Below are 22,272 nucleotides of genomic sequence, written 5' to 3' on the forward strand. Positions count from 1 at the left end.
CACGGACCGCTGTGTCGCATTAAAACAAATAACACGCAATAAATATTAAAAACAAAAAGTGCATTAAAAGCAAAAAGGGCATTAAAAGCAAAAAGACCTAAGCATCACAAGCACACCTGACACGGACAGCGCAAAAGACGGTCAAAAGGTCGTTTTGTGGAAGGTTTAAGTGTTCAGGCTGTTGAGGAACCTCACAGCCGGAGGAGGGAAACGACTGCATAGTCTGATGGAGGCAGCAGCACAGATGCTCCGGTACCTCCTGCCAGAGGGTAGGAGGGTGAAGTGGATGTGGGACGGGTGGGTGGGATCCTTCCCGATGCTGAGAGCCTTCCGGGTACACCGTGCATCATAGATGGCCTGGATGGATGGGAGATCAGTTCCTATGACCTTTCCAGCTGTCTTCCCTATCCGCTGTAGTGATTTGCGGTGGGGGGCCTTGCAGTTCCCATGCCAGACAGTGATACAGCTGGTCAGAATGCTCTCTATGGTGCCTCTGTAGAATCTGATGAGGATGGGTGGGGGAGAGACTCGCCTTCTTCAGACGCCGCAAGAAGTGAAGACGCTGCTGGGCCTTCTTGGAGAGCGCAGTGACATGTGAGGACCAGGAGAGGTCCTCTGTAATGTGAACTCCCAGGAACTTAACACTGCTGACTCTCTCCACGTCCATACCATTGATGGTCAGAGGGATATGGTGGGCGCTGGTCTTTCTAAAGTCAATTATGACCTCCTTAGTTTTTCCTATGTTTCGGAAGAGGTTATTTTTGCACCTAGTCACCAGCTGATCCACCTCCACTCTGTATGATGATTCATCGTTGTTGCTGATGAGACCTACCACTGTGATATCATCAGCAAACTTTAATGGGGTTGGAGGTTGATGATGCTGTGCAGTCATGAGTCAGCAGGGTGAACAAGAGCGGACTGAGCACACAGCCCCGTGGAGATTTTGCCAATTTGCATTGGCTGTGGCCTCCCCGTGAGGAAGTTCAGCAACCAGTTGCAGAGGGCCGTGTTAAGGCCCAGCTGGCTTAGCTTTTTGATCAGTTGTTGTGGTATAATTGTGTTAAAAGCTGAGCTGAAGTCAATGAACAGCATCCTCACATGGCTGTTCTTTCTCTCCAGGTGGGACAGGGTTGAATGAAGAGCAGAGGTTATGGCATCTTTTGTGGAGCGGTCAGAGTTGATGTGCTTCATGATCAGCCTCTCAAAGCACTTCATGATGATGGGAGTCAGTGCAATGGGGCGGTAATCATTGTGGCAGGACACAGGGGACTTCTTTGGCATTGGTATGATGGTGGTAGACTTGAAACACGTGGGGACGACTGCCTGGGACAGCGAGATGTTGAAGATGTCAGCAAGGACATCTGCCAGCTGCTCAGCACAGTCTCTGATGGCTCGGCCTGGGATTCTGTCCGGACCCGCAGCTTTGTGTGGGTTGGCTCTGGACTCTAAAAGAAACGTTAAAGTGGGAAATGGCCTGCTATAACTAAAATAGCCTCCTTTTTTAATTTCACGCCCCCTCCTCCCCGAGTCGAGAGACGCGGTTTCGTCTGAGTCAGACGATAAGGAGCTTTTGGTCGAAGTCCCCCCGGTGCTAACTGGGCTGACCACGTGGAGTATATTGTAACGTGCATGGATAAGTAGACACGTTGGTCCTTGACCAACGGGTCGGACCGTTTAGTCGACTGGTTAACTTTGTCGCTTGCGGTGTGGGAGCCACGGGTTCGCGTCCCGGCTGTGGCGGTTCCCGGACTGCCCCCCTGATTCGCTACAATACGGAGTTGGTTCATAGAGCAACTGCCTTACCTCCTGATACACACACCTTTATGCCACGACTTGGTCCCACCTGTTGTGTGGGACCACACAAAACCTTTGACCACACCTTTTTGATTTTAGAGAACAGAATCACCCCAAATTTATACTCCAGTATCTCCTTAATTATAAACCGATTCACCCTAAATTTATACCCCATTATATTTTCATTTGTGCCCTTTAGTGGTATTAACATGTACTAGACTGTACTTCTTGATACCATTATTTTCCATAGGTGTTTTATCGCCATTTAGTGACACAGGATTATACTACACTTATCCTGCCTTGAGACACCAATATTTCCAGTTGCAACATATCTAGAATAAAAAATAGTTTACAACATATCTAAGAGAAAAAAGACAGCTGCATTTGATTTGTAATCATACATTCTACACAGTTAAACCCATACATTGTATATCTAAACTGATTAACCTTAAAGACAAACCTAATGACTAAACACTTAAAGTTAAATTTTTTAATTTTGGCGTCATTCGTTTAACAGACATACTAACACATGTAATGCATTAATATCTCAATTGGGTATTTATCTTGACAGAATATTGTAACGTGCATGGATCAGTAGATGAGTCGGACCCTTTAGTCGACTGGTTAACGTTGTCGCTTGCGGAGCGGGACACTCGGGTTCGCGTCCCGGCTGTGGCGACGGTCTCCCAGACTGCACCCCGAATTCGCTACAATATAGAGTTGAAAAAACCAAGGGAGGTCATTTTGACCGCCCATGGTAATTTTAGGTGGGAGTGACATGTGCAGGCAGGGCCTCACAGAGCACCACAGATCTGCCATACAGGCATCTTCAGTCTGGCCACACTGTGATATCCCATACTAGGAGTTCTGGTATTCCTTGTTCCTCCTTCAGGGAAGAGAGGTTGGTCTCAAACAGTTCTTCCATGCCACAAGGTTTTAGTTCATACAGTTAAGGGAATGCAGCCAAATTGTTGGAAATAAAGGCTTAACTCCAATTTTATAAACTCTTTAAAATGTCATCTATGCCAAGTAAAGTTTTGCTCATGTCAGAGCATGTCACTTGAATTTAAGTGCGTGTCCAAAAGGCCAACTCTAAGGCTTGTTGAGTTTGTATGCCATTTGAGCACTTGCAGTAATTGATCTGTTTGACTGACATGCAGCAATGTCACCCATATCTACAAAAATTGTCACACCACATGCAGTTCTGATACTTAGATGGGTCATTCAACCCAGAGGCTCTTGAGAACCAATGTGTAGATATTGCAAAACAACAGACAGGTCATTTTAAAAAGTCTTTTAATCATACAAAATCCAAAAGTGAGCTTGAACCACAAGTCCTTATGGAATCTAAGAAGAAAAAAGAAAGTTAGAAACAGACAAAGTAAGGACATTTTACAGGATCAAATCTATGTTCTACCCACCGTCCCATCGAAGCAACTCTCCCGGCACAGCTTTTCTGCTGGCCTACAGACCTCTGTGGAGCACATGAAGTAGATCTGTGCAGGCAGAGAGAATTTATTAAAAAAAATATATATCTCTTACAAGTCCTCCCAATTGAGCCACCCAGGCCAACAAACTACTGGGGATATAGTTAAACAGCACAGTCGACAGGTTTAGTGCACACGAGTCCTTTAAAACATTCCAAAATCTTAACTCCACGCAACAGGTCGATTTACCTTAACCCACCCAAGGAGACTATGGTACGCTAAAAACCTTGTCATTCGGCTCCACTGATATGCCCTTGAATACTCGCCTCTTCATTTAGGTAGTTGTGCGTGTGCTGATCCATCAACTGGAAGGCTGTGACCACAAAACGCCTCTGATGGCGATTCTGTGGCAGGTTGTTCACTTTAATGATTGACACATGAGGGTCATTGGGGTTGGCACACCTGTGGAGACACGAAGGCCAAGTGTAAAAACTAAGGGCAGGGCTACGAGTGCATGCAAAGAGGACAAGCAGCCACCATCCTATGCCACATTGTGCGCAAGGACACTGAAGTCACTTACCCGTCATAAACTAGAACAAGTGCGTTCTTTGCAGACCGAGGATACGCCAGACAGTAATTGACGAGAATTACTGCATAGGGTTTTGGAGTTTTCAAATTCAGCTCAATGTACACTGGTTTGCCAAGGAGCAGATGCAACGGCTGGTGGTTGGAGGCAAAGTATTTGGTGTACGTTCCATCTGTTGAAAATATAATTGGATGTTTAGAATAGTATTTGTAGGCCCCCCCCCCCCCCCCAAGAGGGGTCGATTATAGAGCACTTGTTTAGCTAGTCAGGCACATTCATTTCTGCACTTTGGAGGGCCAACCTTCAGCGATCCTCAGTTCAACTCCAAACAGCCCATCAGAGATGATCTTTGGAGGGAGGGTAAAACTAGGGCCCTTGACCATGTAGCCTACGCTTGCCACAGATTGGCCACTTTTGGAGTAGCGACATTCAATCATGAACCTGCAGACAGTGAACAGATGTTTTGTCATTGTGCGGAATTAAATTGGCAGGTTACTAAACGTCTTTACTCAAAAGATAAATGGGACAGAACGTTAAGTCAATGAAGGTGTATAATTAGCCATTTCCCTTTGTCTAAGGGTTGTTTATGAGGAGACAGTAATGACCATCAGGAAACAAACCAAAAAAAACCCACCTGAGTGGATCACTTCTAGTGATGATGCCAAACTTGAGGCTAAGGGTGTGGATAATTGTATGCACCTCAGCCAGGTAGATTTTTGTGTTGCCAATTACCTGTCATGGAGAGAGGTTAATCTGGCTTTTTTCTTTCCTTTTTAAGTCAACGTGTTAAGAGTGCCAACATCAGGACTACTTTAACTTACATGTGAACGAGTTCCACAATCTGTAACGGAGAACTTGAAGACCGCAAACCGGTAGTTCGCAATGACCGGAGTGCAGCTTGGCTTTGCAGGTATTACAAGTTTGGTGGGGTCCACAGGTATAGTCGCAGAGTCTTTGCCAATGACAAACACAAAGTGCTCATCCGCAGTACACTCTGAAATGCAAAACCATAGGCTATGAAGCCAAAACACCCACCGGTGCATTTGTACAATTTAAAACAAGTTAGAAGTAACGAGGGGTACCATCCATTGGGTAGTAACAGACATGTGTAGCTGGATCTACACAGCAACCCTTCTTTTCACACTCGGATGAAGATATCCCACCGACTCCACAGGGCACGCGTTGCTCATGAGGGAAATGGCAGTCTAGAACATGGAGGGAAGTGACGTCACCGCAATTCCAGAAAGCAATACATCGCAGAAATTGGCTTCCATCGCCGCAAGTCTGAACTCACTTTGTGCCTTGGGTGCGGGAGTTGGGTTGTTGCACTTGGGAGATCGCACCTGTGGCCTGGAGGGCGACGCCAGGCTGGCGCGCTGCTTCAGACCGGCGTCGCAGGAAAGCGTAGACACGTCCGCTTCTCCGAACTCACTCACGTGCAGCAGATGCAGGATGTATTTGTCCGGCTAAGAAACGAAGTATTCAGCACTTTCCATTAAGCAAGCAATCAGTGACGAAAGCTGTCGAGTCTCCGTTTGAAATAAAGGTTCTAGCGCTGGAGAGGGTCTGGTATACACCTAGTTGGTAAACCGGTTATTTTCTTGCCCGGTGCGGGATTCGATACCGGGTGTACTGCACCACAAGGCGACATCACTAACCGCTCGACTAAAGGGTCAGACCCGCTAACAAGGGACTAACGTGTCTTATTAGTAGTTTACACTTTCTATGTCCCACCTGCTGGTTGACATGGCACCCAGAAAAGGGCACAGTCAAGGTGTTGTAGATCTCGTCCACATCATAACCACAGGAGTCGGGAGCATCCAGGACAGGCAGGATCGTCTTTGAGCCTGCGAAGGGGAGGAAGAGGCTTAGTAATAGGTCAGCGTCCTCCATCACCCGAGATACATTTCTATAAAAATGAAAAACTCACCCAAGACTTTGACTTCACTTAATGGACCCACTGGCAGGGTAATTTTGAAGTCAGTCTCGCTACACAAAAACTCTAGGCCGCTAGTGGTCCGCTGGGCCACCGTATCCTGTCCCCCCGGAGGGTTAGCCATGTAGTCCACCTCGAATCCACGCTTGGCAACAGGACCAGAGTCGGTTCGGGCATCTTCGATTTGGGCAACTGCGTCACCGTCGCTGTAATCACCGCTGCTCTCTGGAGGGAAGGGGATAGTACTGGTTTAAACTACTAATCAAGACCCACTGGGCCTGACCCTTTAGTCGAGCGGTTAGTGATGTCGCCTTGTGGTGCAGTACACCTCGTATCGAATCCCGCACCGGGCAACAAAATAACCGGCTACACTGGCTTTTAACGCAAAGTTACAGCTGATCTTAGCCACCGAACGATCATATCTGAACAAGTCAGTCGAGTTGAATATCAAGTTGTATATGATAAATACCGTGGTGGCAAACTTCGTGAAAAGAGTCAGTCTTGTCTCCAAGTTTAAGTCACAGAAAAAAGCACTTAAGTGGACTCAAGTCTCAACGTGGCAAGAGTGAGCCCAGAGCATTAGTTACATGATTTATTTATTTTTATAGGGTAAGACAAACAACTTGCTTAGCATCAGGATGGAATGTGGTTTTCTGCTGCCACCAGACAAAAGGGATCAGTTTATCCGCAGGTGCAAGCTAGTCCTCCTTTTGCCATGGGGAGGTCGCGTACCAGCTGTAACGATGTGCCCACCGGGCCAGTAGGTGGCAGTCATAACAGAACATTACACTAGCCACCCTTGCTCTGTGAGACAGGGCACTCGTCTTTAAAAAGGCGGTCATTGGGTCGGTACCAAGGTCACCGCAGAACCTGTATATCATTTTATTTTTCCATTACATCAATTTGACCTAAAAACAAAACAGCACTTTCTGCACGTGGAATCAAATCGTCCTCATACTGATATGGATAAGAGAACTTTTGACCAACTCGCAAGAAACTAACTCACCAAGTTTCTGGCGCATGCAAAAAGTAAAGCAATACAATCCCGAGTGTCACGCACACGTGCAGCAGGGAGCGTGGCGCTTTGCAAGCATACTTCAACAGCAATGCCTCGAGACACAGGTCATATTGGGGGGGGGGGGAGCTTGTTGAACTCACCCCATTCTAGTGCCTCGAAATAACCGGAGAGCTGGGTGTCGTTCAGCACACGCCACTCTCCAGACCCACCCCGGACTTCTGACACGGGCTCCCAGTCTTGAAATGACACCGCCAACGTCCATGTCAAAGCCAAAGGCAGCACGATCCGACGCCAAGCCATGTGGATCCGCGTAACGCTCTCCAAAGACGGACCACGGTGTGGCGACCCCACCTCCATAGGCGCTATTTACGCTAGTGCGGCTCAATTGACACCGGCTGTCCGCTAATTGGCAATCAGCGAATTCTCGCGAGAACGCCAACCAAGGGGCGTCACACATACGACTATCTGATCGTTTATAGGTTGTGTATCTGTACGTCTAATGAACCATGCAACGACGCACGTTTATAAAGTGACGTCAGCACCTAGCCAGCAGGTCTAACCCTTTAGCCGAGCGGTTAGTGATGCCGCCTTGTGGCGCGATACACTTCGTATCGAATCCCGCACCGGGCAAGAAAATAACCCGTTATAGTACGTATAAATTTGTTTACACACACATGGGAGTTTTTCTTTTTTTGTAGTCCCGAGGTCTGTCTCAGAGACCAGTGCAGAACGGAATTACAAAAAAATAATCATCAGGTTTTTGCTGCCGCTGTCGGACAATCTTGAGCGACGGAAACGGATGATCCGCTGTGGCGACCCCTAACGGCAGCAGCCGGAAGTCGTAGTAGTAGCAGTCGTAGTAAGAACAGATTTGTACGTTCGAACGACTGGTGACGGAGGCCCAATGGCTACCCACATCCAACCCGACCCTCAACCCTTTAGTTGTCATCTAAGCGTTGGGGACACTGTGGTGCCAAATTTTGTATCCCCAAACATAAAGTTTATTTTCAAGTCGAGGCTTAAATTGCCACCAGAAAAACACCCAGTATGCCACTTTATAATATAAAACAGTGGAAAATGAATAAATAAGGTTATCTTCGTTTTATTTTTCCTTCCCTTACGCTTGAAACGTCAAGGCACGCGCGTTCCCGTGACGTCACGAGCGACTACATATCATTTTGGGGATACAAAATTCTGCAGCGCAGGTCTATGCGGCAGACAGGCTTGCTCGGCCCTCTAATGACTCAACATCCTCAGGTACTTTATGTTTAATGGATTAAATGACATGAAAGCTGGGTTATTTTACAATACAACAGATTTCACAGATGCAGCAGCTTGCTTTAGAATTACATACACGGGACTTGACAGGACACCGAATCCAAGCTCATCCTATCATTTCACATAGGCTATGATGTTAGGCTGCAGGTGGTCATCTGTTGAATGGGTGTGAATATGGTTTCAGAATCAATTTTACAGGATCTTTACAAGGGTACTGAGTGTAGGTGTTGTCTGAGACCTGATCTGAAAAACTTTAAGAAGAAAAAGTCCTCTTTCATCCATCCATCCATCCATTATCCAAACCGTTTATCCTACTCAGGGTCGCAGGGATGCTGGCGCCTATTAATAATTTACCATTATTATTCAATCTAAGAAATTTACTGTTTTTGAAGAGTTTAAAATAAATCATCAATGCTGTTAGTGCTGTTTTGACTAAAACAGCATTAAAAAAAAAAGTTTGAAAGCCCAATTATTTTTCTCATACATGCAAATAAGTTCCACTTTCCTGACCTTTCCTTCAGGTTGAAATGGCTTTGCACAGTGCTAGGTGCACTGAGACCCACACGGCGAATCGTGTTACAATAGATGTCCGACAAACACCAGTTTGTACGATACCAGGATTATTTCATAACCTAATAACCCAGCATAACCCCGAAAGTTGTTTAAAGTCTTCTCTGGGGTTTCTTTCTACAAAATGTCCACCTAACATCCGCAACAAGATCATCAAGATAAGAAGTATGCTCTCATACTGAATGTGTGTGTCGGAGGTTGGGGGCTCATTTGCTCTGACCCCAATTCTCTATCATTTGTTACAAAAGAGGCAGGATTATACTGAATTTGAGTGGAAAACATTATTTAAAATCTTACAACTATACATGTGTACACATATACACACACATACACACACACACTTTAACCATGAACAACAAAATGGCAGAAGACTTTATTCGATCTTTCCAAAGTACATATTCTTCCATGTGTACTATTAACTACAGTTCAAAGAAACAAGACAATTCACCGCTCTTAGTCTCTCTTTAAAATACCACAGGTTTCCATTTTCCTTATTGTTTTTAAACAGACAAACCTAAAAAAATGAAATAAAAGTTATTCTTTATAAAGACTTTAAATAGCTTTGTAGAGACCAAAATGACTGTTACTTGTAGGAGTTGGCTTTATGTTTGGGCACAAAGTTGAAATTTGTGGGTACTGGTCCGAGGAGCATCTCACTAGAAAAAGAAAAAAATTAAGCGATCACAAACGCATGAAAAAACCGCACGTTGAAAGGAACTGAAACAGTTTTCCTATTAAAACTTGGATTTTGGTTCCTGTCTTAAATCAGCTGCATCTCACCTAATCCTGACCCAGTCTCCAACATGTGGACTGGCCATCAGTGACTCCAGATAGTTCCTGCCCATGTAGTATGGCGGTCGCTCATTAATCCTCGGAGGCAGTCGTTCCAGCAGTCCCACTGGTATGTACCTGGGTGTATTTGTGTGTGAGTGAAAGTGAGAAAGATAGAGACATATAAAGTGATACTGAGTCAGACAAATTACTCCAATTCATTGGTCGCAATAACCTTGTGAGCCAGACCCAATTTCTCTCTTTTTTTCTCTCCCCAAGATCACAAGTGCACACTTCTGATCTGAATATTATGTTAGAATTTAAGAAACATTTTCAGACAATTCATAAAAAAAATGTAAAAAAAATCATCTACATTCATTGTTTAGGAATGGATTTTCCCAGCTTATTTCAACTGGATCACGAATGTACCCCTTGCCATGGCTGATAAAAGAGTGGACAGCCAGCACAGGGTCCCGCTGTCAAAAAGAACATTATCTGTCAAAATGACTAGGGTACTAGCACACAAGGGACTCGCTGCTATTCTTAAAAAAACAATTTGACACCGTCACCACATACTATGAGGTGACGGTGTCAAATTAAAATAAGTAAAGTAAAGGCCAAAATAAATAATAATTTTTGATGCCCCCCCACATTTTCTCCCCAATTGTACTTGGCCAATTACATCACTCTTCCCGAGCCGTCCTGGTCGCTGCTCCACTCCCTCCGCCAATCCGGGTAGGGCTGCAGACTACCACATGCTTCCTCCGATACATGTGGAGTTGCCAGCCACTTCTTTTCACCTGACAGCGAGAAGTTTCGCCAGGGAAACGTACCACGTTACAGCATCATGCTATTCCCCCAGTTCTCCCTCCCTCCTGAACAGGCGCCCCGATCGACTAGAGGAGGTGCTAGTCCAGCAACCAGGACACAGGTGGGCGACCAGGACACGGGTGCACACACGGCCAATTATGTCTGTAGGGGCGCCCGACCAAGCCGGAGGTAACACGGGGATTCAAACCGGAGATCTCCGTGTTGGTAGGCAACAGAATAGACCGCTACAATACCCGGACACCCTTGCAAAACCTTTTTAAAAAAACAAGCGAGGGCAGCAGTCCCAAAGCTGAAGTTTATAGTTCAAATCCCATCTTTGCCACCTTCTGGCCAGGTGTTGCAGGCGTGAGGAACTGGTAGGGGTAAAGTGTCCCACTATTGTGAACAGCAACTCCTACAGGTGGTAAGGTGCCCATACAACTGTGGTAAGGTCTTGGGAAATAGCATGGCCCTCCACAGGCTGGAGAAGAAGCCATTGGGGATTCCATGTGAATTGAAGAATGCACATTGAGGTGTACACCCTCCTGAACCACTTTAAGATTTGTAAAATGGAGGGACCTTAAAAGAACAGGGTGGTGGACATGCCAAACTGGAAGGTAAAGGGAGTCATTTTTATTTAAACTTCTTGTTGCCGATTTCCCACCTGCACATGAAGGACAGCCACTCTAACAGAAAGGTGCGGGTCTTCTCCAGGCCCTGGGTGTCTGAGCCCCAGTGCTCCATGCCATAGTTAGCGAAGTCTCTCAGGACGTCAAGTCGCTCACTGGACGAGATGTCCCAGTCCCGCCTCTCCTTGATTTCAGTGAAGATCCATGGCTTGATGAGAGCTCCCCTGGGTGAAGCATTGTAACCACAGGACAATTCAGATTTAGGAATTCAAGTTTCCATCAATATTTCAGACAGTATAACATCGCCACAACGCAATGTAATATAATGGTTTTGTTAACATGTGATCTCTACTTGCTGTCAGCATGATAGGCATTTTCACAACTAGTTTCATTAAGACTCATGATAAATTGTACTGTACCACTTGATTCATTTTCAATTTTCCTCGATACTGCATAAAGAACTCAAAACTTTTTCGTATTTGACTTCAGTCTTATGTTATCCCCCCCCTTTTTTTCTCCCCAATTGTACTTTGCCAATTACCCCACTCTTCTGAGCCGTCCAGGTCGCTGCTCCACCCCTCTGCTGATCCGGGGAGGGCTGCAGAATACCACATGCCTCCTCCAATACATGTGGAGTCGCCAGCCGCTTCTTTTCACCTGACAGTGAGGAGTTTCACCAGGGGGACGTAGCGAGTGGGAGGATCACGCTATTCCCCCGCAGTTCCCCCTCCTTCCCGAACAGGTGCCCCGACCAACCAGAGGAGGCGATAGTGCAGCGACCGGGGCACATACCCACATCCGGCTTCCCACCCGCAGACACGGCCAATTGTGTCTGTAGGGACGCCCGACCAAGCCGGAGGTAACATGAGGATTCGAACATTCCAGTCTTGTGTTTTGTTGTGCATCAATCGTTTACACAAATTTGAAACGTTGTGCTACGAAGTCAAGATTGATAATATGCCAAAGTTACACCAAATCAACAATGCATCTAAGAATAGATACGAAATAATATACTAACCTTGCAATCATTACACCGGAAACTCCAGTCTCTCTTGCCTTCACGGCATCCACATAGGACAAAATGTCTCCATTACCTGGGACAAAAGGTAACGGTGATGTCATTTACCAAGATGCTTGGTTAAATTACGTTCTATTGTGAGCACCTAAGTGGGAATGAGGATTTGCCAAAGACAAGTAGGGAGCTAAAAGTAGGTTTATCAATGGTGTCATCAAGTAGACACTTTTCATCAGATGTTTCAGTGGGAAAACACCCATCATGCCGTCGGACGGCTGGTACAGCTCATCTAGCCCCCTTCCCGCTCATCTACCATCAAAAATGATCCCACCAATACCAGTCTAGGCTACATCTACATGCCATCTACACTACAGACCACCCACGGTTTTACAAATATTTGATATTTGTTTTTATTTTTACTGTTTTTATTCTTACTCTTATTTGATCTTACTCTTATTCAGCCTTGTCTGGTTTTATGTTGTTTTTTTTTTGTGAAGCACTTTGTAACATTGTTTCAGAAAGATGCTATATAAATGAAATTGTTATTGTTATTATTATTATTATTATTATTATTATTATTACAGTGTATGTCACACGGTTTAACTGCATATCCGTCTGTTGCTAGTATAAATTAGACAGCAGTGGACTGGAGAAACAGGAAATGGTTCGACGATGGATTATGATTTATATAAGCATCGAGAAATTGAAGGTAAAAAAAGAAGATGAAAGTGAGAACACTGACCATGGACCGATAAATACTGAAACCACTAGCTTACTTGCTGCCTCACAAAGCACATCACCACCAAAAACATACTGCCTTCTATCTGTACGGTATTGTATAGACATAGTCACTCTTCTGGGGTCTCGTATCCCCCCTTGGGAATCCTTTTTTCTTTTCCACACCCTTTATGGAAATAATACTAAACCACATACCGAAAAGTGGGATAGGGCTCGCCAGCTGGGAACAGGTGTTGATGTAGTCCCAGTCAGCTAACTTTGTGTAGCGCTGCTCCCTGGATCGCCCATGTAACTGATGGGAAAACAGTACTGTCATAACAACAACAACAACAACAACACTACTAATTTACTTTATTTGTATAGCACTTCCCATACACTGTTACCCAAAGTGCCTCAATTAATAAGAAATAAAAGCAGCAGTTAACAGACAAATAAAATGCAAAGATGAACAATTGATATAAATATAAAGAAATAGGAAGAACTGAAAAATAAGACAAAAAAAAGAATACCAATGACAATAAGGGAGGGGTTTCCACCATACAACAACTTTCCATACTCTGTACATCCTTTCCATCTGTGACGTGAGCTGTCTGTGACGCTACTGCGGTGACACTCACCGTGATCATGGACACGCCCCATTTCTTCATCTCCGGGATGAGTTTGTGTGCGACGTTGCACTTTTCCTGAACACCGGTGCGAATCTTCACCGTCAATGGGACATCGAGGACCTGATGGTGGAAAAACTCATATTCTCATTCAGCGCTGAATTTGGTCTAATCAGTTTACCGTAAGAGAGAAACTTAAAACAGAAAAAAACTAGTGAATTTCAAATGGACAAATGCTTTGGATGGTTTTTTGTTTTGTTTTTGGACCCCCCCCCCTTTTTCTCCCCAATTGTATCCGGCAAATTACCTACCCCACTCTTCCCGAGCCGTCCCAGTCGCTGCTCCACCCCGTCTGCCGATCCAGGGAGGGCTGCAGACTACCACATGCTTCCTCCGATACACGTGGAGTCACCAGCCACTTCTTTTCACCTGAAAGTGAGGAGTTTTGCCAGGGGGACGAAGCGCATGGGAGGATCGCGCTATTCCCCCCAGTTCCCCCTCCCCCCTGAATAGGCGCCCCGACCGACCAGAGGAGATGCTAGTGCAGTGACCAGGACACATACCCACATCCGGCTTCCCACCTGCAGGCACGGCCAATTATGTCTGTAGAGACGCCAGGCCAAGCCTGAGGTAACATGGGGATTCAAACCATCGATCCCCATGTTGGTAGGCAACGGAATAGAGCGCCACGCTACCCAGAGCCCAAATGCTTTGGATGTTAAGTGTGTTCGAAACTTTCCAAACGACTGTTTTGAATTATCAGACTTGATAATTTTCAACTACCAAGATCAAAATTGATGTGAATACGGCTGGTCTCCCAGGAATCATGGGAAGGTTTACATTTCTTTAATTGATTTCTTAAAAATATATACTATTTAACTTCATTAATAAAAGAAAGACTTACGTAGTTCATTCCCCTGATAATCTCTTCAAACTTTTTGCTGCGCGTCATCAACCCACAACCTCCACCCTGTAAGAAGGAGGTTAAAAAAACAATATGTCAGGAAAACCATAAACAGATTTACCAAACCAGTCAAGTAACCAACTTAATATATATGTCTTCTGCAATAATTTCAGTAACCACTAAAAGCCAAATTTAGAAGTTTTACCTTCTTGTAAACAAGGTCGATAGGGCATCCAGAGTTGATGTCTACAAAGTCTACGTCAATGTTACTGTTGATAAGCTCCGCACACCTCGTCATCGAGTCAGGGAAGCAGCCTTCCACCTACAGACACCATTCAGACTATTTACAGCTTATACATATATATATATATACATATATATATATATACATATATATATATATATATATATATCTTTGACTTCTCGCAACATCCACTTTTCCCACTAAAGTACATGTTGACAAGATCAGTGCTCCTGATCCTTAATTTATGCATAATTTTCTATACCGACAGGAGCTGGTGCTGCGTTTGTCAAACATGATGATGAACATAGCCCATTTGCTAATTATTTAACAACCGTGGTAATGTTCACCATCAGAAAAATCCACATTATTTCAATACCTGGACGCCAAAGAGGTCTTCACTTTCATGCCTCTTTAGAAGGGCCCACTCCGACTGCTGCCCCTGCAGTAGGTTGGTGCACATGGCCATCTCGCCACAAGTAATGTCTGCACCGAATCGCTTGCATATGCGGCGGAAAGGCAGATTTCCACACTGAGGGACAACATGGGAATCGTTTCATGAACCGAGTTGCCAGCAAACAATTAACAGAAACTGTGACTGATGCTTTGAAAATTGACAAAGAGGATATTCTCATTGTTTTCCTTCAACGATATCAACTGTCTTAATGTCTTTAATCACTTAGTTATAGTTGATATTTACACTGATCAGCCAAAACATTAAAACCACTGACAGGTAAGTGAATAACATTGATTATCTCGTTACAATGGCACTGTCAAGGGGTGGGATATATTAGGCAATAAGTAAACAGTCAGTTCTTGAAGTTGATGCGTTGGAAGCAAACGTAAGGATCTAAGCAACTTTGACAAGGGCCAGATTGTGATGGCCAGACGACTGGGTCAGAGCTTCTCCAAAACGGCAGGTCTTGTGGGGTGTTCCCTGTATGCAGTGGTCAGTACCTACCAAAAGTGGCCCAAGGAAGGACAACCGGTAAACCGGTGACAGGGTCATGGGTGCCAAAGGCTCACTGATGTTCATGGGGAGCGAAGGCTAGCCCGTCTGGTCCAATCCCACAGAAGAGCTACTGTAGCTCAGATTGCTGAGAAGTTTATGCTGGCTATGATAGACAGGTGTCAGTACACACACTGCATTGCAGCTTGCTGTGTATGGGGCTGCGTAGCCGCAGACCGGTCAGCGTGCCCATGATGACCCCTGTCCACCGCCGAAAGCACCTACAATGGGCACGTGAGCCTCAGAACCGGACCACAGAGCAATGGAAGAAGGTGGCCTGGTCTGATAAATCATGTTTTCTTTTACATCATGTGGATAGTCGGGTGCGTGTGTGTCGTTTACCTGGGGAAGAGATGGCACCAGGATGCACTATGGGCAGAAGGCAAGCCAGCAGAGGAAGTGTGATGCTCTGGGCAATGTTCTGCTGGGAAACCTTTGGTCTTGGCATTCATGTGTATGTTACTTTGACATGTACCACCTATCCAAACAGCACACCCCTTCATGACAACAGTATTCCCTGATGACAATGGCCTCAGGTGGTTTTAATGTTTTGGCTGATCGGTCTATATTTGATGCCGATTTCAGTTTGCCAGTACTTACCGTCGTAAGAGGGGCAAGGTAGAGCTTGTCTTGAAAATCCACCTTGTAAAAAGAGAGAAATAAATCTGCCAAATACCAATGCCAATACTATAGAAATACTTTTGTTTCAGCCAAACAATTCGCTCTTCACTACGTTAGCGCCTGCCACAAATTAGCATTATGTAGCTACCAGTCTTTTAATATCTTATAAAGGGACATTTTCACTGACTGACCAATATCTATTTGTACATTTGTCTACCAATGCATAGATAACTAGTCCACCTACTTCAATTACCATTTACTTATACCTATTAGAAACCAGGGGTGGGACGATTCACAAGTCTCACGGTTCGATACGTCTCACGATTTGGATTCCATACAATACAGTGGATGCAATGGTAAGCAAGAGACAAAACACCATTGCAATTCGCTATTTTTCATTTATTTTAAGAATTAGGTCCAACATTTTGGCATTATCAAGACACGTATTCAAACGTAATGCAAGTGCAAAAGTTCTTACAACATTTTGTGCCATCTTTTCTTGTTTTGTAACACAACTGCTTTACTTTAAAACTTTAAAAACTACTCAAACGACCAAGGTGGTCATTTTGACCGTTTTGGATTTTCATAGTTTAATAACTTTGTGAAAAAAAAGATACAGACCTGCCGCTCCCTGAATGCTCCTAAAATTGCATATATTTGCATTAAAATGAGTTTTAGATCAACTGCACAAAAAAAAATGTTATGATAAGATCTACCTAAAACGACCACGAGCGGTCAAAATGACCGCGCGTAATTTGCGTGTCATCGTGCGCATCATGTCACTATTTATGACGTGTGTTGTTTGCGTTATTTCCTACGCAACGTGCAGTTCTTTCTTTACATTTCATGTTTTATAGGCCTTGTTCCGTTTCTTAGATTAGCGATATGTGTTTTCCAATTTGTTTTTCAGGTATTATTTCCAACATGTCTGGGTACAGCCGCCGTTTCAGACGCAGCATGACTACCACCGAGGCGTTGCAGTATTTACGGGTGTTGGACAGCGGCCATTTTAAGCTGTTTGAAAAATAGTATTAAGGTTGTTAAAATGTTAATTTTGGTGTCAGTCGTTTCTTAACAGATATACTAACATATGTGATGCAGTAATATCTCAATTGGGTATTTACCTTGACAGAATATAGAGTTTAAAAACCGGCGGTCATTTTGACCACCCATGGTCGTTTTAGGCAGGCATGACGTCCCGGTCATTCTAGTGTTAATAACACACAATCTTGCCAAATGGGGAGCGTATCGAACTGTGAAGACCGTATCGAATGATTCGGAATTTGACCCAGTATCGTCCCACCCCCATTAGAAACCTAGCTAGGATGTTGGTGGAAACTGAAAGGCTGCTGGGAAAATGTACCTGCTTCTTTTCACATGGGCGCAACTTGATGACATCAGCATCAGTCAAAGGTCCCACAGTCTTCACTGGCAGTTGGCCCTCTGGACTGGCCTACAAATTTTCAAAAAGCAAATAAATATAGCATAGCACCTAATCACACATACCCTACACCGTAATCAGCAGGTAGCAATCTTCTCTATCCATCCTCGACCAAACTGCACTGCTTAAAACTAGGAAACAAAAATCAAATAACCTCCTCTGGCTGAATGATTACACTCGTGCCCGTAGAGGACTGTAGAAAATCAGAATGACAATGGAAGGTCAACAAGTCCAAATTAGCACACACTACTACTACTACTACTACTACTACTACTACTTTCGGCTGCTCCCGTTAGGGGTCGCCACAGTGGATCATCCGTTTCCATCTCTTCCTGTCTTCTGAATTTTCCTGTCACACCAGCCACCTGCATGTCTTCCCTCACCACATCCATAAACCTCCTCTTTGGCCTTCCTCTTTTCCTCTTCACTGGCAGCTCCATATTCAGCATCCTTCTCCCAATATACCCAGCATCTCTCCTCCACGCATGTCTAAGCCATCTAAATCTTGCCTCTCTTGCTTTAAAAGCAAGCAATAAAAAATTATAATTAATACAAAATATAACAGGCAGCCAGTGTAGTGAGGCAAGCACAGCAGTGATTTGGTCATGCCTCCTTGTCCCGGTAATGAGCCGAGCAGTGGCATTTTGTGTCAACTGCAGACAGTGGAGGGAGTGGTTTTCGGCCTTTCAGTATAGGGGGCAGTTGTGGCACCAAGCAGCACATTGATTAAATATGAACTATTAGAATTGACTTTGCCTGCTCACCATTGGCTATTTGGATGGTGTACATTGGTGGTAGATGACAAAAGGGGTTAAAAATGCCAAACAAGCAAATGATTCATCAATATAAGTGCTACTTGGCAGATGATGCACATTAAAACTTACCAGTTGAATCTTAAATATTTGTAAAGTAATGTCTGACAACATCATCTGTTTACCAATTGAAAAAGAGAACACATCGGTGCTAGACTTGGCTTTACTGGAAGCAGCATGTTGTACCTGTGTTTCTGTGGCAGTGGATGAATGTAGACCCTCTCCCTCAGAGCTCTGAACAGAGATTTCAGCTGTGCAGGCATCTCCTTAGAGTAACAAAGTAATGAACTGTCAGAGCTGTAACCATGTAGTTTAGAACTGAAATATCGAATTCTGGGCAATGACATATTTGGTTAAATAGTTTGGTCTTTGCATTCGTAATAGACTGAATAGAAAGAATTCATAAGTAAAAGCAAAAGAAAACTGGAATCTGGAACTCAAGCAAAAAAGCATACTTCAATCTCAAGCTGCAGCCTTTTACTGTTGAGCTCCAAATTACTGACTCAGATGAACACGACACATCATTGTTCTTGAGCAAAATGGTTTTCAGGTGGTTAAAATGTTAAAACTTTACAATATAGGTGTGTTTCAAATTCATTATCGTCACCAAAAATACGCTTGTGTAAATTATTGTTGCCTTAACCACAAGATAAATGTCTCATCTCATAGAACTGTTGCAAGCCTAGTTTTGTCATCTCATCGCATCTCATCTCATAATCAGCCACTTCTCCAGGGTCAGGTTGCGGTAGTAGCAAGCTAAATAGGGCACTCCAGAAGTCCCTCTCCCCAGCAACGCCCTCCAGCTCCTCCCAAGGCATTCCCAGGCCAGATTACACATATAGTCCTCCCAGTGAGATCTGGGTCTAACCCGGGGTCTTCTCCCAGTTGGACGTGCCCGGTAAACTTCCAAAGGAAGGCGCCCAGGAGGCATCCTAATCAGATGCCTGAACCACCTCAACTGGCTCCTTTCAACACGAAGGAGCAGCGGCTCTACTCCGAGCTCCCTCCAGATGTCCGAGCTCCTCATCCTATCTCTTAGGCTGAGCCCAGACACGCTACAGAGGAAATTCATTTCAGCCACTTGTATCCGCGATCTCACCCTTTCGGTCACTACCCAAAACTCATGACCATAGATGAGGGTTGGAAGGAAGACTGACTGGTAAATTGAGAGCTTTGCCTTCCAGCTCAGCTCCCTCTTCACCACAACGGTCTGGTACAACGTCTGCATTGCTGCCGATGCTGCACCAATCCGCCTGCCAATCTCCCGCTCCATCCTACCCTCCCTTGTGAACAATACCTCAAGATACTTGAACTCACCCCCTGGACCCACAACCCACGGGGATAAGCATTGGGGTAGGGTGTAATGCAGGCCGGGCGGCAGGCAAAGGCAGGTACTGGGGTGTGCTGACTTTCGGCATCACAGACTGGTCCTCGGGATGTGGAATGTCACCTCTCTGGCAGGGAAGGAGCCTGAGCTGGTGCGGGAGATGGAGCAGTACCAACTAAATACAGTTGGACTCACCTCCACACATAGCATGGGCTCTAGTACCACATTCCTGGAGAGGGGCTGGACTCTAGTTTTGTCAGTGTTTTCAAGATTACTGTTCCTTTTCGGATACTGTGTCACCAACAAAGCATCTCAAATTTACTGTCTTAATTTTTGGTTACCCCCCCCCCCCAAAAAAAACCTCAATCTGTCTGGAGGGTGGGCTTATCCTACCATTTCCATGTTGTTTTCCTGGATCCTTGTCTTTGCCAATCGTTTTTAGGTACTCAGCAGACTTCTTAAAGGAGACCTTGTGTTTCCTCAGACAATTCTGAAGGTCTTTACCCAAGTTGTTCTTGACCAAAGTCCTGCCCTCATAAGCCTTAATGAGATCTTCATTCACTATATTCTTTAAGTCAGGAGAGGTGTGTGCCTTGGCAAAGCGGCAGGTCAGTCCAAAGCGGCACTTCCCAAACGTGTCATAGAGATAGCAATTTTTGCCAACATCGGCGGGCTTGGAGGCCATGTACTCAGCGGCATCATGAAGATATCTGCATTTGTCTCCGTTAATGCATGTCCTGTTCTCCTGAATGAAAAGAATTTTGACAGTGATACATAAGAAACACAAGCAATAGACAAAAAAGTTTGAAAATCTCTCAGTGCTGAAAGGTTAGTAAGGGCTTCATACCCCGATGACAGAGAAACACAACCGTTTGACTTCATAGCTGGTGGGTTTTTTATGAGGCCTTGACTTATTTTGTCCCCGTGCTCGTTTGCCATCTGGCTTTTCCACTTTGCAATTATCCTCGGTGTCAAGTTTGAGCTTTTTCGCTTCAGGCTCCTCCAAAGATGCATCTGTTGTCTCCTTAGGAATCTCATTAGCACCAACATCTACTCCTTTAGGGCCCTGCCATCTAGAGTCTAGAAACTCATGGAATTTTTCTTTGGTTGTTTGGAATCTGTAAGCACATCAAAAAATATTGTCAGGTTGCAAGCTTTGATTGCACAGCTGCCTCTTATAACACTTAATAAAAGATCCAGACAAAGAGTGCATTGACAATTAAGTAGAATGATACAGCAACAGAAAAAAGGCAGATAGTGTGTCACCCTTAGTATTAATACGTTTAATTTTAAACAGTGGTGTCTCTGTATAAACACAACAATGTAGCCTACCTATAATGAAGACCATTTTCATTGCTTACATCTCAATGACACGATTCAAAATGTTGGACTGCACAACTACCAGCGCAAATTAGCTACAGTAGACAACAGTTATGGTTGGTTTATAGTGTCTGAGCTTGATGACTGGGAATTGAGAAACAATTGAAAAATGTCATTGATGGGCTTGCTGCACTATTCTGTTGGACATTTGAGCGGATAACTTCTAGCATTGCCTAGATGTTTTCTTTAATCTGTAGGTCAACTTAAAGAGTGTTAACTCGCAACATTTACAAATTGCAGCATCATCAACCAGCTTCAGGCATAACATAACGCATTTTGTAAAATGTTGTCATGACAGGCCGTGCAGCTACTCACTCATTTTTAATGGGAGCTGTACCCTTTGCAACACCATCCTTCCCACCATCTACAGGTCTTTCTGGCGCTTTCTCCATCGCACCTTGATCATCTTCACGTGCTTTCTCCATTCCTTTCGCTGAAATGGTGCGATACATTTGACAGTTATTGTTTAACGAGAGTATCACAAAATTCTCCTGAACCGCACATGGATAGGTATATATATATATATTATATATATATATATGTGTGTATATATGTATATATATATATATATATATATATATATATATATATATATATATACACACACATACAAATTAAACTGACAGCATGCTGTCAAGGATCAATAGTCAGGCATGCGTCACAGCAGCTTTAAGAAAAGTTTCTCTCATATCAACATCACGGCGCCTGTTCGTTGACACTCCAGTCAAGCCCACCCAAAGTGCCAGTAGTAGAAGTAACTGGAAAATCCCTTAAAAAGTGAACGAGACAAACTCGAACGAAGCCCAGCAGATCCAACGCACCCTCTGGCCAAGCACTGAGGCGGGGCAGTTTTATTTTACAGCTTTGTAAACAGGCCTCTTAAGTCACAACATGGAGAGAAGTCAAGCTTTCGTTTTCGACAGATTGTTCTGAATATTCTGGGGGTGTTTTAATACGCCCAATGAACTCTTGCACACAAAAAAACAAACCCACGAGAGTTGTGTTTCCAGTCAGGGCTCAACTCGATGACGACACGTTATGACCAAGGTGGATGAGGGGTGAGTCTTATTTAGCAGCACCCTTCCTCCTTAACCTGATTCGTGTGTCCGCCTGTTCTAACGAAGCTAAATTAGCACGTTTCGCTGACACGATATATAACCCCCACACACACACACACTCCTCTGGCGTGCACGCAACATGCTAACGGCTAAAGTTCGAGGGCTCACTATCGGCTTGCTGGCGTTTATAGCTAACGTCTTAACTGACATGTCAAGAGTTTAAACGTGGCTAACACCGTTTATAACCCTCCCGTGCAGCGTACCTGGAAAAGCGCCACAAGCCTCAGCTCCGCGGCGTGAGA

General features: G+C 44.5%; 2 protein-coding genes across 2 annotated transcripts; both read right to left on the reverse strand.

The window, feature by feature from the left end:
• Positions 1 to 3,200: 3,200 nt before the first annotated feature.
• LOC130128429 (zona pellucida sperm-binding protein 4-like) lies at positions 3,201 to 7,118 on the reverse strand. The gene is made up of 11 exons (XM_056298041.1): positions 6,902 to 7,118; positions 5,738 to 5,968; positions 5,542 to 5,654; positions 5,102 to 5,273; positions 4,890 to 5,012; positions 4,629 to 4,801; positions 4,442 to 4,539; positions 4,109 to 4,248; positions 3,802 to 3,979; positions 3,548 to 3,683; positions 3,201 to 3,290 (listed from the first exon to the last, which is right to left on the reverse strand). Exons 1-11 carry the CDS (start codon positions 7,116 to 7,118, stop codon positions 3,201 to 3,203), a joined length of 1,671 nt encoding a protein of 556 aa, XP_056154016.1.
• Positions 7,119 to 8,801: 1,683 nt separating this feature from the next.
• dus3l (dihydrouridine synthase 3-like (S. cerevisiae)) lies at positions 8,802 to 22,272 on the reverse strand. Its single transcript, XM_056298475.1, has 16 exons — positions 22,234 to 22,272; positions 21,228 to 21,345; positions 20,380 to 20,650; positions 19,926 to 20,277; positions 18,392 to 18,471; positions 17,316 to 17,405; positions 15,932 to 15,973; positions 14,702 to 14,854; positions 14,287 to 14,403; positions 14,082 to 14,147; positions 13,190 to 13,300; positions 12,768 to 12,864; positions 11,838 to 11,913; positions 10,855 to 11,043; positions 9,390 to 9,518; positions 8,802 to 9,265 (listed from the first exon to the last, which is right to left on the reverse strand). Exons 2-16 carry the CDS (start codon positions 21,335 to 21,337, stop codon positions 9,193 to 9,195), a joined length of 1,956 nt encoding a protein of 651 aa, XP_056154450.1. The 5' UTR covers positions 21,338 to 21,345; positions 22,234 to 22,272; the 3' UTR covers positions 8,802 to 9,192.

Source organism: Lampris incognitus, chromosome 18 (assembly GCF_029633865.1).
Source record: "Lampris incognitus isolate fLamInc1 chromosome 18, fLamInc1.hap2, whole genome shotgun sequence".
Taxonomy (NCBI): Eukaryota; Metazoa; Chordata; class Actinopteri; order Lampriformes; family Lampridae; genus Lampris; species Lampris incognitus.